The 18,537-nt window shown below is 39.4% G+C and overlaps 1 protein-coding gene across 3 annotated transcripts in view; it reads right to left on the bottom strand.

Moving 5' to 3' along the window:
* The window catches only part of ARAP2 (ArfGAP with RhoGAP domain, ankyrin repeat and PH domain 2), a 189,704-nt gene that overhangs the window by 137,786 nt on the left and 33,381 nt on the right, over positions 1-18,537 (bottom strand). For all 3 annotated transcript variants that reach the window (XR_013545518.1, XM_073001120.2, XM_073001122.2), the window contains exons 4-7: positions 13,402-13,478; positions 6,040-6,110; positions 603-962; positions 17-86 (exon numbers count right to left, since the gene is read on the bottom strand). Coding sequence is in view for 2 of the 3 variants with exons in the window: in XM_073001120.2 (XP_072857221.2) it covers positions 17-86; positions 603-962; positions 6,040-6,110; positions 13,402-13,478 (578 nt within the window). In the remaining variant the exon portion in view is untranslated. The remainder of the gene's footprint in view (positions 1-16; positions 87-602; positions 963-6,039; positions 6,111-13,401; positions 13,479-18,537) is intronic.

The following is an 18,537-nucleotide window of genomic DNA, read 5'->3' as shown; positions in this document are numbered from 1 at the left end:
AATAGTACAAGCTTACCTTGTCATTATTGTAATAGGACATGCTGTCACCATCAAATTTTACCCAGCGCTTCTGAAACACGTGTTTTCTGCATGCAAAGGGGGGAAAAAGTTATGTTTGTTCAAAATGAAGATAATACAGAAATTCACTGCTAGACTGGACCATGCAGAGCACGAATACAACAGCACCCTCCCATTAATGTTCCTCACCAACCAGAGTTCAGAAGCATAAAAACATGTAGACAATTTGGCAGTAATCCTATGCATCTTTTTAAACAAGTAGGCCCTGTTTAACACAGGGAGCTTAATTCAAAGCAAACATGCTTAGGATTACTCTGCCTGTCTGCTACATCTACTGTCCCTCAAGTCTCCAGCCTATCACTCTTTTATGAGAAAAAGGAAGAAACAACTACTGAAAATTTACCTCAGGGCAGAGAAACTGCTGTCTCTCCAGATGTTTCAATCTGTAACTCCCATTATCTTTTACCATTAGCCATGTCAGATGGGGCCAGAACCCCAACAGCTGAAGGTTCAAAGATTTTTTCATGCCTGACTTCCACATAACAAAGTCCTATTAAGTAATATTACACTCTTCTATAACCTACCCCTGAGGAGATAACTTATCCAGCCAGCCTTCTTTGCTCTTCTTCATTGCTGGTCCATAAAAGCAAGCATAGGGTGTTATTGAATCTCCAGAGCCACTCACTGATTCTTCGATGGGACTAGACTGAGGGAAAAATATCTGCTCTTCACCACCAAGGTCCAGATGCCCAGTTTTGAACTCTCTGGGGGCTTTTGAAGTTTTATATTTTCCTTTTGGTCCATATCGAGCGCATCCTTTCACTGAAGAATATTCAAATCCACCAATAAATCTGTTCGGTGAGGCAGGGTTACCTTCTTGGGGCAGCGATTCATTGTTCACTGCATTGTCAGATGTTTTTGGGGTTTGATTATTATTAAGAGCACTGAAAGGGAAAGGCATACAAAGTAAAGCTACTTCAATTCATCAACCAAATGATTTTGCTAGAGGATATTAAAATATAATTGTAAACAACTGGCATATAAAAGAGCAAAATATCCTCTAGCAGTACAGTACCATAAAAAGTAACAATCTATCCTGCCAAAAGGAAGACATCACCCATTTTTATATACAAGAAGTCGTGTGGCACATTTAAGACTAAAAAGTTTTATCTGGCATAAGCTTTTGTGGACAAAGCCTACTTTTTCTGATGTGTGATACATACATTTTATGTGCCAAGTTTCACATAAAAACTTGGAAGCTTTGTTATAATTTATATTTTTTTTCCTTACTAATTGTGAGGAAGTTGGCGGAGCTGCCTTCCACGGGCGATCTATGTAGCTCCAGCTCAGGGCCCCAAGGGTTTACTTTTAGAGGCTGACCCACAAGAGGCAAAGGAGAAGTCCATTAAGTTCGTGCATGTCCCAAAGGTTGGTGCAACTCTAACAGATGATCCTCCCTCCAAAACCCTGGAGAATGCAAAAAGCTCTACCCTAACACTCCATGATGGGCCAACAGAAACTGTCTTTCCCGCTCATACTCTGGGGATTGCAGCGGTCTCGATCCCAAGAGAATGTAATCTACAGGAAGAAGAAGGGAGCAGAGAGGGTTGGGAACTGGGAGATATAAGAAACATGTTGGATGAAGTGGGGGACAAGTTAGAAGGAAAAGTCCCTGCATTTCTGCTGTGCAGCCAGAGAAATTTAACCAAAAATCAAAAATTCTGCAGTATGCTTTGCCTTCATTATGGGCATGCACGCCCTCGCTGCTCTGGGCCTAAAGTTTCAGAATTACCTGGCACCCAACATTAACCTTAGACTGTAATCCCCACTCAGTGGTGTTCACTTGGGGGGAGCCAAGGCAGAGACATTGACCAGGAGTTAGTGGAGTCTACTAGCTCAAAAAGTGAAGTGTTTGTTGATTGTTCAATGTTGATCCCTTTTCCCTGGATTCAATTAACTCTAGTGTTGTTACAGACTCTGGCGTTGACTCCATTGATGAGAGAATGGAGGAGGGGTCATCCCCAATCCTCAGAGAGCTGGCAGAGTTCATACTAATACAAGACAGAAGCAGAGCTGTGTTCAATATAACATTTTTTCAGATTTATATGTAAATATAGATATAAGCAACAGGATTTTCCAGGTTTCACAGACATGAATTCACTGAATACACTTAGCCTCTCTCTCTGTAGTTTCCCAAAAACACAAACACAACATCATTTTGACTGGTTTTACAGTATTAAGACAAGAATGGTGAATAGTGTCTCTTCAGTATATCTGTGAAGATTCTTAGTCAATCAGGGGAGGTTATCTGGAACTCATAACTCAACTTCCAGAAAGCGACTCTTCAGACGTCGGTGGCCTGCAGTTCTCATACAATTGTCACTGGCTAGTACAGTCTAGTGATTATAAGATTATAAAGATTATAGCAGTGACAGTCCAAAATCCTCTGGAAGACCATAATTCCCTATCCCACTATTCTGATAATGAACTGAAGTATTTCTGATTATAAATGTTAAAAACTATAATGATCTGTTTTTAAATATGTACATACACATTTTTAAAATACAGTATATCTGAAAGGGGGTTCCCCCCCCCGAAAGCTCTCCAAAATATGCGAGCTACAAAACATAGTATTTTTGCAAACACTATGGAAGTCCCAACCTAAGCAACTGAGTATCTTGGCTCTCAAAAAAAAAATAATAATAAAAAAAATAAAAATAAAAAGAAGGAAGAAATTCCCCAAACCCCATCTGTTGGTCCTGAAAGAGCACCAAACCAATAACAGCTAAAAATATGAAAGTTAACATTGATAGAAATGACTTACTAATTAAAATAACTGGATTTGTTATGTCCTGAAGTAGCTTTGCCAGTGCTGCTTTGGACTGTTTATTCATCCTGAAAGATCTTCTAAATACAAGATCTGGAAACTTATGATTTGGAATGGATACTACTGATTTCCTAACTTAAATAAATAACATAATTGCGTTGGTTGCAACTCAGAAACAGTTCCCCCAACACCACTTTTATTTGTACTCAGAGATCTTAGAAAACAAACAGGTACTACAAATTTCCCAAGCTGAATAGCTGTGTTAGTTGAATCTCCTGGGTCTACTGATAATCAGCTTTTACTAGTGTCCAATCATCAGCATTTGCACAACTCTTCAGTTCCAGTTGTAGAGGCTGAAGGTACCAGGGAGAAGATAGACTGGTGTGGAAAGAGTTAGGGAGTGCAAGGGAAGACAGCCATCATGGGTTTTTAATCCAGAAGTGAACATGAGCACTGAGCTGACTGAACAGTGTGAAGACAGAAGGGGGGGGGGAGAGAAAGACCAGCAAGGAAAAAAATATATTGGAACAGGGAAAAAGAGCTTTTAAAACCACAACTCCAATAGAGCCCGTACCCTCTCTAACTTGCATCTAAGAAGGCCTAAGAAGGCCTAGAGGATCCTACTGACAAGAATTTTTAGACTCAAAGACATGGTACATGCCTGACAAAGTGGACATCTCATCCACAAAAGCTAGCAGATGGTATGCCGTTTTTGGTGATCTAATAAAAGTATCATCTATCCAGCACTGTATGTTGTACAGGCCATGCAGCTCTTCTTGAACTTTTTAGAACACTAGGGAAAGGATGGATCTAATTTGTTTCCAACCCAGAAGTGCTGCATTATTTTAAGTGACAGCCAAGACCAAATGAAATGTTACTTTTACTCACTACTCATCTTGTAAACATTGTGGTATTATGCATATTTACACTAACAGTGAGTCTCACTGTGCTCAGTAAAAATAACTTTTTTGTAAGTGTGTTCAAGAGGGCTGAAAATTTTACCGGGAAGCAAGGGGGAGGGCAGTCAAGGACCATATTTATTGCAATGGGGATATATTCATCTGAAACAAGTAACAAGCAAAGTTCATCAGAGCCAGTCTTTTTTCCTGCACAATTTCTTTCAAGCATTCCCATTATTAATTATATGCATCTTGAATCACTTTATTCCTGTTCCACTGGACACAACCTAAAAGATGCAAAGAGCAAAAGTAATACTGAAGCCAACCTTAATCCTTGCCTGACCATATGAAGATATCTGTAATTCAGTCAGGTCATTTATCTATGTATCTCAGTTTCATCTCCTTTAATCACCAACATGTCCCTGGGAGAACCTGCAACCCTCTACCTCTTCTTAGACTCCAGTTCCCATCAGCTTGGCTAATGAAGAGGGAAGATGGGAGAGTAGTTCATCAATATCTGTGAGGAAACTGGTTTATCTCCCCTGCTTTAAAATATCAAATACAGATTATCCAAGACCTGTCTCCCTTTTAACTGGAGATTTCAAGGACTGAAACTAGAATCTTCTCTAAGCAAAGCATATACCCTAACATGGAGTTATGGTCTCATATTGCCAAGGGCATGGCTCATGTTAATGGTGCGTGCAAACCAGGCAGACAGAGAGATGTAGTGGCACTAACTTTCCACAGTAAAACAACTAACCTACTTAGCATTAGCTTTATATTCTGTCAAAACACACCTTCTCACATCTACACAGACAGGCCTCATCTGAATAAGACAACAGCTATGGTGACTTCTGCACCCATAAAGATTTACTAGAGCTAGGATGAAAACTCTTCTGAGTCCAAAGTGTCCACCCATAGCATAGCAGGGATAGATGCTCCTGCTGCCTATTTTCCTGGCATGGAAAAAGAGAGGTTACCTACCTATAACCATGGTTCTTCGAGTGGTCCTCTGTGAATCCACACAATTGGGTTGTTCTGTGCCTGTGCTAAGCCTCCCGGAAGTTTCTAGAGCTTAAAGATACATTATTAGTGGGACGTTCCCCCATGGAGCACATGCTCCATCCATCACTGATCCCCTCAGTTCATGTAAAAATCTGCTGTTGTCAAAGAGCTATTTCAAAGTACAACGTGACGGACAGAGGGGAGGATGGGCGGGATGTGTGGATTCACAGAGGACCACTAGAAGAACCATGGTTACAGGTAGGTAATCTCTCTTTCCTCTTCATGGCCTCTGTGAATGCACACAATTCAGTGATTAGCAAGCTCACTTACTGGATGGTGGGATGTCACGGGAGAAAGGAAGCCAAAACAGCTCTGCGAAAACCAGCACCGTTCCGTACCCTGACATCAAGATGGTAATGTCTGACAAAGGTCGATGGAGTAGACAATGTCTCTGCACGGCAGATGTGAGGGAGTTCAATCCCACACTGGAAGGCAGTAGATGCTGACAATGCTCTGGTAGAATGGGCCTTTAAATGTTCAGGAGGTGTTTTGCCCGTTAACTCATATGCCAATGAGATAGTTTGGACAATCCATCTAGCTCCTTTATGAGGGCCGTGAAAACATAAGAAAAGTCTCATTTTCTGAATAATTTGGTCCTGTCATTGTAAAAGGCCAGAGAGCATCTGATTCAATAGGAAGTATTAATTCAATAGATCGCGCTATCTCCGAAACAGGTCTATAGCCAACACAGCAGAAAAAAGGAACTGAGGGGATCAGTGATGGGCGGAGCATGCGCTCCATGGGGGAACGTCCCACTAATCATGCATCTTTAAGCTCTAGAAACTTCCAAGAGGTTCAGCGCAGGTGCAGAACGACACAACAGAGGCCACGAAGAAGAAGTAGCATACGTATGAGTGAAATCAGTTGACATTAGTACGTAGATCTATACAGGTAAGTGCTTTAACTATGGCAAGCTGCTCATTCAAAATCAGGTATATGTTTTTAAGAAAAATAATAGGGAAAAATCCCCCAAAAAGAAGTGACTAATACAGAGGTATGTAACTATCACATCATTCTAGATCTACAGATTGGTTCCTGCAGCCATCTGTACTAATTCTGTTATTCACTATAACACTAAAGTTGGAGAGTTTGCAAACAAGATAATTTGCCAATGGGAAAAAAATGAAATCTTTATTCTGAAACACATGTTCTAGTCCACAATATTCAAATCAAAACACTTGTTGAATATCAATCATTATCACCATGCAATTACGAGCTTAAATCCAGTACCATATTTTGCTATTGCATTTGGTGTATCTGTTCTCTTCTTGGATGCCTGAAAGTTCTTTACCACAGATTTCCTGGAAGAGAGAGATTCCAAAAAATAAATAATTACAATGGTTAATTTCAGAAGAGTTAGTATGCATAAAAATCAAAATCCCGAAGTTGCATCTATTCAGATTATTGCTTTATTTATTTTTATATCTTAAATTTACAAAGCAGCACTGAAGTACATTTTGAGACCCAGGCTCAACCAAAATAATCACAAAGAGGTTTCTGCTCTTCAAGTCACACCTGATAACAGCAGACATTAAAGCAAGGCATTCACTGGTAGGACTGAAATATTTATCCCAGTATCCCAGGTGAAATCAAGAGTTGCACATTTGAATTTCTACTAAAATTCTTGTTTTGTTACATAATAGGAGTACAGAGATCCACAGAGGGGAACAGCTACAAGTTCCTCAGAGTCCCTTTCTCGTTAACTGAAAGTCTCAGTAACTCACTCAGAGACATTTGTAGAAGAAAGAAAAAGAAATATTTCTTTACAGTTACTTGAAATTACAGATGTGGTATGTTGCTTTCTGTAATGCAAACATACTTAGCAACCAATTGAACAGATCAATACTGTAGTAAAGAAACAAGAGAGGGAAACTAACACTCAGCAAAGAAGTGGGGCTCTCGTTGAATTCAAGGACTGGTAGGAATGATCAGTTAGTGCTGAACAGATATACAATCACCTCAGCTCAGAAAAGTCCCTCGCCCCTGCAGTCACAAACTACAGATAGCATGTGAGGTTGCAAACAAAACTCCAATATCTATAAACCCAGCTCTATAAAAATGTGTATACTTTGTCAATCAAAAGAGAAAATACAGAAAATGGACTATTCTCCAGCTGGCCTTAGCTCACAGAACACCACAGTAATTAACCATTTCATTTATTTATTTATTTCGCTGAAGGCCAATTTAGGCATTGGAGAAAGTTGTTAAAGTAAACCTACACAAGAGTGCTAGCTTCACTTCAGTTCATTGACAACACAGGCACACAGAACACCCTTTTGTTCTTTATCTTTCATCCTAAACAACACCGAGGCATAACCCCACTAGCCACTCCACTCCCTTCATAGAAGTTTTACATTTTACTCAGATAGACATAAAAGCTAGTCAAAAATTGATGCATTCTGGATATCTCTAGGCTGGATGAAGGAAATAGACATTTTGCCTAACACATCTGCAGATCATAGTCCCATCTTAGTACAAATGGAAATGGGACCTAAAGTGTCATACTGGAAACTAAATACAACCCTTTTACAAATGATACTTTTACAAAACAAGCAAGAAAAGACATGGATATATTCTTCAAACTTCGTATGCTCCCAGAAACATCAATGGTAACAGTATGGAAAACAAGTAAAGTCTTTTTTTGAGGCTTAATAATAAGAATTGCAGCAAGACATAAGAGAGAGAGAGAGAATGGCAAAATATAAAGAACTGGAAAAATATTGTCTTCATGTGAAAAAAAGTTAAAGCAAAACCCAAATATGACAAAATTGAGGATGAAGATAAAATTAACACAACATCAACTGAATGTCTCGATGACAGAACAAATGGCAAAAAGGATAAAATTTGCAACACTTTTTTTAATGCAAACAAACCAGGAAGGTGGCTGGCATATAAATTGCAAAAAGAAAGAGAAAAATCCATAATCCACAAACCTGAAAGATGAGGAAGTAATGATAAAATATAGACAAGATGAAATAAAGAAAATTGTGGAGAGATTCTATCAAAATCTGTATCAGGAAAAAGATATTTCCAAAGAGAAATAGAGAGAATACGTATCTTGGGAAATACAACAATATAAAGTTAACAAGCAGATGGAAACAGATTTTGAATGAACCATTTTCATTTAATGAAATAGTAGAAGCATTTAGGAAGCAAAAGAATGGAAAATCCCCAGGAGGAGATGGGATCCCAGCAGAATATTATAAAACTTTGGATATATTACTTAAACCATATAAGAAACTAATAGAAGTTATAGATGAAGAAGGCTGAATGATGCCAACATGGACAGAAGCATTACTACTATTCATAAAGAAGAAACTGATCATCTGGAAATTAAAAAATACAGATCAATGTCACTCCTAAATGTGGATTATAAAATCTATGCTACAATATTAGCAACTAGACCGAAAAAGGTTGTTTCACAAGTAATTCATGAGGATCAATCCGGCTTCCTTCTGAAAAAACAAAAGAGAAATAATCTTAAAAGGATTTTAAACATACTGGAACACTACGAAGTACATCCAGAGAAATAAATAGCCATGATCTTTCTGGATGTGGAAAAGGTGTTTGACAACCTGAATTGGAATTTTATGATACAGCAACTAGAAGTTATGGAAATGGGGGAAAATATTTATTAGGTCAAATAAAGACCATATATACTAAAAACAAAGCTAAAGTTAAAATAATGAAGACTTTACTTTAAAAAAAAGCTAAAATTAAAAATAATGGAGACTTTACAAAAGATATTCAAATACAGAAAGGTACAGGACAGGGCTGCCCATTATCCCCATTATTATTTATACTTATATACCGCCCCATAGTACTTCAAGCACTCTCTGGGCAGTTTACAAGTTAATTATGCAGGCTACACGTTGCCCCTCCCCCAAGCGAGCTGGGTACTCATTTTACTGACCTCGGAAGGATAGAATGCTGAGTCAACCTTGAGCCGGCTACCTGGGATTGAACCCCAGGTCATGAGCACAATTTTGGCTGCAGTACAGTTTAACCACTGCACCACAAGGCTCTTTAAGAGGGCTAAAAATAAGGGGGAAAGAATATAAATTACAGGCATTTGCTGATGAATTAGTTTTTATTTTGAAAGAACCCAGCTGATGAGCTGATGGAAACACTAATACATTTTGGGGAAATGGCAGGAATAAAAGTGAATTGACAGAAAACAAATATTTTAGGCAAGAATATCCAAACAGAGGAGGTTCACAAATTGACAGTCACAACAGGCTTCCAAGAGGAAAAAAGAATCAAATATTTGGGAATTAAAATAACAAATAAGACAAGTACACTGATAAATGATAATTATATGAAACTATTAAAGGAGATTTTTAGAGGCTTGGAAAAGTGGGATAAGTTACAACTTTAATTGATGGGGAAAATAACGGTAATTAAAATGAATGTGTTACCTAAGCTGATCTTTCTCTTTCAGACAATACCAATGCTGTTAAAGCAAACACTTCTACAGTTCAATAGGAAAATAATGAAATTTGTTTGGCAAGGGAAAAAACTGAGGATCAAAATGAAGGCATTACAAGACTCTAAACAAAGGGTGGGCTTTGGTCTTCCAGATTGTGTACTGGTATGGATTACTCTGGATAATGAGAGACTGCTTAAATTGGAGGGACATAGTCTTAACCTAGTATGGCATGCTTTTATATGGTATCAAAAAGGTAAAGAGTATAAAGTCATATGATAAGAAAGTATTTGTTATGGACTTAGAATAAGATACAAAAACAAATATATAATAAAATTCCAGGCTAGGTGTCACCATTAGAAGCATTTACACAGCCTACTTTAATGGACTCAGTAAGACTGGTGAGGTAGAGAGACTTGCTTAAGAAAGAGGGGGCATTAAAGACAAGAGAAGGTTTAGAGGAGCAGAATTTTTTTTATTTGGTGGAAGAGATTACAATTAAACTCTAGATTTGCAAAAGATAAAATAATAGGTTTCTGTGAAGAACAAATGACATTTGATAAACTGCTGTTAGAGGCAAATGATAATTAAAAGAATGCATGGATATCTTTTAAATATGGAAATGGAAGATGAAGTGGTGAAAGACCATGATAAAATGGGCACAGAATTTTAGTCATAATATTGACTTAGAACAGTGGGCACAAATTTGGCAGAATAATATCAAACTTACAAAATCAGTAAACTTTAAAGTAAATATAAGATGTTTTATAGATGGCATGTGACTATAACCAAATTGTCTAAAATGTACAAAAATACCTCCAACAAATGTTGGAAATGTGAAATGCATTTTTACCATATCTGGTGGACATGCAGGGAAGCAAAAAATTATTGGAGATCAATACATGAAATGTTAAGGGACATGGTGGCACTGACGGTTAAATCACAGAAACCTTTGTGCTGCAAGGTCAGAAAACCAGCAGTCATAAGATTGCATGCACGCGACAGAGTGAGCTCCCGTCGCTTGTCCCAGCTCCTGCCAACCTAGAAGTTCGAAAGCATGTAAAAATGTAAGTAAATAGGTACCACCTTGGTGGGAAGGTAACGGCATTCCATGTCTAGTTGCGCTGGCCATGTGACCATGGAAACTGTCTTCGGACAAAGGCTGGCTCTATGGCTTGGAAACAGGGATGAGCACCGCGCCCTAAAGTCCGACACAACCGGACTAAATGTCAAGGGGAACCTTTACCTTTAACATGAAATGTTACAAAAAATATGTGATACCATTTAAACCAAAATTGTTTCTATTTACAGTGGGGCCTCTACTTAAGAACGTCTCTACTTAAGAACAATCCAACTTAAGAACAGCTCCATTTGCTAAATTTTGCTTCTACTTGTGAACAGAAATCCAAGATAAGAACAGGGAATAAAAAAACCTTTCCTGCTCTTTTTTTAACCTTAGGTCATCTTAGGTTAAAAAAAAATTCTCCCCCTAGTGGTAGAGTACGTATTAACCAGCTTTGCATTAGTTCCTATGGTATAGTACGTATTAACCAGCTTTGCATTAGTTCCTATGGGAACTAATGCTTCAATGTACGAACGCACCTCTACATAACAAAAAAAACAGCCAGAACGGATTAATTGGTTTTCAGTCCATTCCTATGGGAAATTTTGCTTCAATGTAAGAACGTTTCAACTTAAGAACACCATTCCAAAATGGATTAAGTTCTTAAGTAGAGGTTCCACTGTAGTTTCTATGGACGGAAAAGAGCAGATATGGATTAAATGGTTTTCAATGCATTCCTATGGGAAATGCAGATTCAACATAAGAACTTTTCAACTTGAGAACCACCTTCCAATACAGATTAAGTTCTTAAGTAGAGACCCCACTGTAATATTATGACAGAAATTACAGATAAAGAAATGAGATATTTGATAATACATGTAATTATGGCAGTGAGGATATTATATGGAAAATATTGGAAGAAAGAAGGAAATTCGAGGAACTGATAGAAAAGATACTGGAAGTGGCAGAGATGGATGTACTAACAAAAGCATTAAATGAAAGATAATCTCAGAAAGGACTCAAAAATGGAAACAGTTTTATGACTGGATCCGAAATATGGATGGGAAAGTATAGATAAAAGAAGGCCAGAATGGATTAATTGCATTTCAGTGCATTCCTATAGGAAATGGTGCTTCAACTTACAACCATTTTGAGTTACAACCGGAGTTCCGGAACCAATTAAGTTTGTAGGTCGAGGCACCACTGTAATGGCATTAAACGTTTAAAACAATAAACTACTGCAGTACTAAAAATAATCAAACAAGGATGCTATTAAGCTAGCAGCCGAAAATAATTTAAATCAGTTTTAAAAACACATTTTATAAAATACAAAACTCACAACCCCCTTTTAAAAAAAAAATCTCTTAGCCAATTACTGAGAAGAAGCCTGCCTGAAGAGAAAGGTCTTTGCCTGCACCAAAGACCAGCAAAGAGGGAGCCAGCCTGGCAGCTGGTGGGAGGGAGTTCTCAGAATCTGGGAGCAGTGAGAGAGCAGGCGCTCCCTCATTTCCTCACCAAATGTACCTATGAGGGTAGTGGAAGAAAAAGGCCTGACTAGGCAAGCTCATGTAGAGAAATGCAGTCTTATATATGACTTGGATCCAAGTCATTTTCAGCTTTATAAGCTAAAACCAATACTTTGAACTCAGCCTAGAAATAGACCAGAAAGTAGTTGAGCTGATGCAATTCTTCTGTTACATGGCCCCGTAACCACCTCCAGTTTACAATGCTGCTGCTGCATTTTGAACCTGATGAACTTTTTGAACTATTTTCAAAGGTATCCCCATGTAGAGTATGTTACAGTAATCCAGGTAAAGGTAAAGGTTCCCCTTGACAATTTTTGTCCAGTCGTGTTTGAATCTGGGAGGCGGTGCTCATCCCCGTTTCCAAGCCATAGAGCCAGCGTTTTGTCCAAAGACAATCTTCCGTGGTCACATGGCCAGTGCGACTTAGACATGGAACGCTGTTACCTTCCCACCGAGGTGGTCCCTATTTATCTACTTGCATTTGCATGCTTTCGAACCTCTAGGTTGGCAGGAGCTGGGACAAGCAACAGGAGCTCATTCCATCACATGGATTCGATCTTACGACTGCTGGTCTTCTGACCCAGCAGCACAGAGGCTTCTGAGGTTTAGCCTGCAGTGCCACCACGTCCCAAGCAGTAATCCAAGCAGGCTGTAACTCAGGCATGTGCCACCATGGGCCAGATCAGGCATCCCCAGGAAGAGGCACAGCTAGAGCACTAGCTTTAATGGTGTAAATGCACTCCTGGTCGCTCCTGAAACCTGGGCATCCAGGCTTAGGGATGAATCGAGGAGCACATCCAAGCTACACACATTTGTTATGAGGGTGAGTGTAACCCCATCCAACACAGGCTAAATCCTTATTCGTTGATCTGCCTTTTTTGACTTACCAGGAGTTCCTCTGCCTCGTCTGGATTAAGTATCAGTTTCTTCACCCTCATTCAGTCCATTAATAACATCAACCACAATTTAAAACCAAAATGGCTTCCTCAGAGTTAGATGGAAAGGAGATTTGGTGTCATTTGCATACTGTTGACACTGAACCCCAAAACTATGCACAAACTCTCCCAGCAATTTCATGCAGATGTTAAATAGCATGGGGATCAAAACAGAACCTGGAAGGATTTCACAGGCCAATAGTTAGGACATGCTACAAGACTCACCCAGCAATAATACCTTCTGAGTTCTCCCCTCCAAGCAGGACCAAGGCCTAGAATAGCACCCTCAAGTCCAATTCCAGAGAGACAGATACTGTGGTCAATGATATCAAAAGCTGCTGAAAGGTCCAGTAGAACCAACAGGGCCACATTCTTTCTTTCCAGTTCCTGGTATAGGCCATCCACTAAAGCGACCAAAACAGTTTTCATCTCATAACCATGCCAGAAACCAGAATGAAATGGAACCTGTTCTCCATACTGACACTGGGTAGTCCTGTTCACACAAACTGAGAGTCTACAAGATATACAATAAATCTCAGTGAACAGAATTCTCTCTCCCTCTCTCTCTCTCAATCTCTTTCTCACATACACACACACACACACACATCGTACTGACTGAAATTCTCCTATTAAATAACTCACCACTCTGTCTGAGCACTTAATAAGGAAAGTCTCCCCATATGGAGATATAGGAGGTGGCTCTTCTTCAGCAGGATCTCCTGCAAAGGAAAACAAGGGATGTTTCAGATATGCACACTTATCATTCAGTTTGTTTATATTGCTGCTTAGTTTTACAATGAAAATCTCACTGTAGACTGTAATAATAAATGATGAATGTGCAAAACATGCAGCCCATGGAAAAGGTTGGGATTAGCGTACAAAACTATTCAGACTTCCTATTTTTTTCAGTTATCAGCTTTGTCACTCAGCTGCAGCTGACTAAACAAGTAGCAAATGTACCAGTGTTACCAGCATTGCAAAGCTAGTAGCCAATTTTAAACCAAACCAAAAATGAAGCCTGTAATCTTCTTCTCCTTTTATATAGCCTCATTCCAGTTCATGCTTTCAGAAATGATGAACATCCAATGCTAATTCTATTTATTTAACTCCCATTTTACAGAAATGCCTAAGCCTCATGACATAGCCTAGTTACCCCCCACCCCAGTGGCTTATATTCATACTCAGTGTCACAATCTTCATGGAACTAGAGCCATTTTTGCTTTTTACTGCATTTTCTATTACACTGTAGTGAAGCATGCACTAGTTCGACACTACTACAAAAAAGAACATCTCAAACTCGTGAAAAGGGACACCCTTCCTATGCTTTTGGACTGCAGGTGCCACTGCTGATACAGATGAGAGAAGCGCTATCAGCAGAATCTACAAATATGGTTTTCTGGATAAGAAGTATGTATGTTTGAAGGCAGCAGAAAAACAAGACGACCAAATAGGAGATGGAATAACTCTGTACTACAGCTAAAACTGTGCTCACAACCCCGGGGGGTTCAATCGCAGGTAGCCAGCTCAAGGTTGACTCAGCCTTCTGTCCTCCCGAGGTTGGTAAAAATGAGTACCCAGCTCACTGGGGGGGGGGGGCAATGTATAGCCTGCATAATTAACCCAGAGAGTGCTTGAAGCACTATGGGGTGGTATATAAGGAGCACACTTTGTTTTTTGCTTTATTAGGGAAGCCATAGCCTTGAGTTTGGAAGAGCAAAGCAAGCTAGCTGAGGACAGGGCCTTTGGAGGTAACCCATTCATAGGGCCACCGTAAATCAGAGGTGACTTGATGGCATGTAACAGCAACACCGCTAGCCCATTTAGTACCATGTATTTCAATACACCTTCATGGTTTGATATCAGTTCCTATATGTTTTCCTGATCCTTCCAGCAACTATCAGTCATATGGTGTAAGGGGCTAGAAAATGTACATGGCAGTAACCTGTGGATGTAGGATAGACTGAGCCAGACATTTTGAAAAAGACACACTGATGGTCTTTGTTAAAGACACAAGATGGAATAAGCCTGTGCATTTATAACTGTGGTTCTGTCCGAAAATAGGCTGTCAGAAGTTTGTGGTCATTGTAATGCGTGAATCACACAGCTATGTTCACCCTTTCTCAATTCTTCCATCAAATGCAGTGCTTATGTTTTCAACAGAGGCAAACTGATGGTGTTGAAGCCAAGGTCCTGATTGCTAACATTGTTGCTTGTAAGGAAGCCACAGCCTTGAATATGCAGGGCTGCTGAGGGCAGGACACTTAGGAGGTCACTCATTCATAGGGTCACCACAGGCAACTTGACAGCACATAACAACAACAACATCAGCAGAAACAGGGAAGCATCTGTAGGCTTGCAGAAACCTCATTGTTGAAAAATGTACACAAAAAAGAAGTTAAAAAAATAGAAGAAAGCTTTAGCAATGGAATCTTCCCAAAAATCCTAGTGAGAACACCATGTTTCAATGGTCAAAACAATGATGAAGGGGAAAACTGGTAAATTCAGCGAGGACAGAAATATTTCTGTGTGTACTGTCTGAGTGGACCATTATACAGAAGAATTCAGCATCACAGCATGCACATTTCACACGCATGTTCTAATGAAAGAGAACAAAGTTGACATTTAGAGATTCACAGGCATAACCTTTTCCTACTACTGACTTTGGAGTTGTCAGTGGTTAGACCTGAGGAAAAAATCATTTCAAACCAAATGGGAATTATCTCTCAACTAATACGCAAAAAAAAAATGTACTGGATAGCAAGGACCAATGACAATCAAACTTCATATCAGAGCAGGCTTTGCAAAACTAGAGACTGACATAAAAGGCCAAGGTCCATTCAGGCAGTATCTGCTGATGTACACGTATCACACACAAAGCTGAGTGCTCTAGCCCCTCCCCCACTGTCACTTCCATCACCCTTCTACACATGGAAGGCAACCAGCCTAAGGCAGAACAGCTCTGCTACCCTAGAATGACTCAGAACTTTGACAAATCAGGTTAACTGGCTCATGTACTGAGTTCCCATAGAGAGTGAAGCATCCCCTGTTCAGATTCATTGCCCTCCACACGTAAGAGGTTGACAAAACTGGAGACCGAGGGGGTGGGGCTAGCATGGTGTATATGTGAACAAATAACACCGGAACCTGCATATGGAGCTTCTTTTTCCCCATGATCATCTCCATTCTAGCAACATCTTCTGCAAGGATCTTTATTAATATCATTTTCATTGTTATTTTTTAACGTCATGCTGTTTTTTGGTCCCCCAGAGAAGGATTCTCAATAATGCTCAAACTAAAACAATTAAAATACAATAAAATCAGGAGGAAAGTAAAGGTCTCTTACACTTTGTAATTTAGCATTTTAAGAGAAACGCATTTCTCTTTTTAAATGGTGCCATAAACCTTAGAACTACAAAATGGCCACTGATAATTTAAAACAAAACACTGAAGAGGGCCAGGAAGAGAACAGAAGGAGAGTGAGGTCTCTGGTTTGTGAGCAATTCCCTTCCGTTCCAAATAATACAATGCACCGGGCTTCATTTCTGCTCAAGCCCCCTCTGCCCCCCCCATAAGAATGGCAGGAAAACCACATTGGAAATTTAATGGAAACCAGAGACAACTTTTATAGTACATATTTATGTGCACATAGAGTAAAACTAGCAGCAGATATATATTTTTTTTCCAGATCTATTTTCTCTGTTAACTTCTAGGTTCTTTCTGTGGCATTCACCAAACATAGCCTTCTTCTGAAGCTATTAATTTAATTCAGCAAATTAAGGCATTTCATTCACAGTTCACATGCACAACATCTTGCAGGCATGGTAGAATGATCCACAGAACCATACTGTGAAAGCAGCCAAGGACACAGGGCTTCATGAAAGCCACAATACAGGAGACTTTTTAATGAGCTTATAAATTCTAACCCATACTTCTCAGGTATCACTCTGTGAGTGGCTCACTGAACCAGGAACACGGCAATGGCTTTTCAATGACACCTCAGTTTCATCTTTTGACTTGTGGTTCCAACGATAACCATACTTAAATGAGCAGTGGCTGTGATTATTTTAATCAATAGTTTCATTACAACGTTTTATCTTTTCTGTCCAATCTTCATATCATGAGAATTGAAACTCATTATTCATTGAAGAATAGTGGAAATTTGTAGTGATTCTTTTTTGAGACAAAAAAAGCTTTTGAAATCTAAACACTAAAGAAACCAAAAGGGGAACCAAAAATAAAAAATCACAGCCTTCAAAGTACTCTCGTGGTTTCCAAGGTGCAAAAGAAGGAGAGGGGTAGGGGAAAGCACTGTTTCATGATTTTTAAAATGCCTCAAGGTGACAGCAGGACAATTGTAGAGCAAAAAATGAGCCCAGATATGTATGCAGGTATGTCTTAAACTGAAGCAAGGAAATGTTCAGGTAGTTAAGCAACTTTGCAAAAAAGGGCAGAACACTCTCCTTAAATTCTTTTTCCTCATGTATATTATGGGTGAAGTTCTTTTGCTTTAGCTTAGTAAGAATGTGGTCAAAAGAAACATTAATTTAGTCACTTTGAAGTCACACTAGGGAATTAAGGTTTCCCTGTGTCTGTTCTGGTTAATTGGTTGCAGAGGGAAAGGAGGAAATTGGCTGAACAGCCTTGTTCACAGGTCCTTAATGTAGCTCTCCTGCAGGAGACACAGGTACAGGAGAACTAAGTCATAAGCTGTAAACAAGGGTAGAGTGGCAAATTCCTCCTCTTCTTTCCTCCTTTCACAGATTGAGCAGAGCCCTGTGCTCAGTTTAAAGAAAAACTGAAGGAACCTTGGGGACATTTCAATAATTCTCTTTTAGTACAACTGAGAAAAACTGTGTCCAGTTTTAAGAAGGAGTGGCTGATGTCTTTTAAGGAAGGATGGTGGGAAACTGCAGGGTAAAGAAATCTTTCTTTTTCAAATCTACAAATCAAACTATTTTAGGAATGGCAAAGAAAGAACATCCTGCCTCTGTTCAAATAAACACAATGCCTAAACCAATGCAAAGAGATCCAATGTAAAACAAGTAGAAGCCTCAACGGTGTAGGCAAAAACTATGGGTAGGAAGCAATGTTCCCTCTAATTTTCCAGAGCACTGCATGGAAGCTCCACCCCCTGCAGGCAAGATTCCAGCTGCAACCAAAAGCAAATGGGTGAAAACACACCTGCTTGGCTGTGCGTGCCCAATGCACCTGCATGCCCTAGAGGGAATGTTGGTTGGGAGGAATAGAATCCAGACTATTTACATTTGCTTTTATATCATGTGATCACTGGAAAAATGTGAGTCAGGTCATCCCAATCCCACAGCACTTCCTACATCTTTGCCAATGTGGCTGCATTCTAAATTGCTGTAGAGTAGGCCCACTGAATAAGTGGGGATATGATGAGTCAACTCCTTCATATGTTCCATGGATTCATATGGGTCTACTCTAGTTGTAACTTTTAAGTTGCAACTAGAGCAGGCCTGTTTCACTCCATGGAACTTTACAGAGGCATTGATTCAATAACTGCCTACTGATTCAAATGGGCCTACTCTAACATTACTCAATGGACTATGAAACAGGATTTAAGTCAGTATGTATTAATAACCACCAGCAGGATCCAAAGAATCATATGATTAGTGATGTACATTCAGGCAGATAATGTATTTTCTGCCCTAAGTTCCATGGCAAAACAGTTCTGAATCCAAGCAGAGTCTGGTAAAAAGTCCATCACATGGTATGAGGAAAAGGGAAGCTGCTGTTTAAGTTGAAGGATATGCG

This window comes from Pogona vitticeps, chromosome 5, assembly GCF_051106095.1.
Source record: "Pogona vitticeps strain Pit_001003342236 chromosome 5, PviZW2.1, whole genome shotgun sequence".
In the NCBI taxonomy this organism is placed as follows: Eukaryota; Metazoa; Chordata; class Lepidosauria; order Squamata; family Agamidae; genus Pogona; species Pogona vitticeps.
This window is presented reverse-complemented; position numbering and strand designations above follow the sequence as displayed.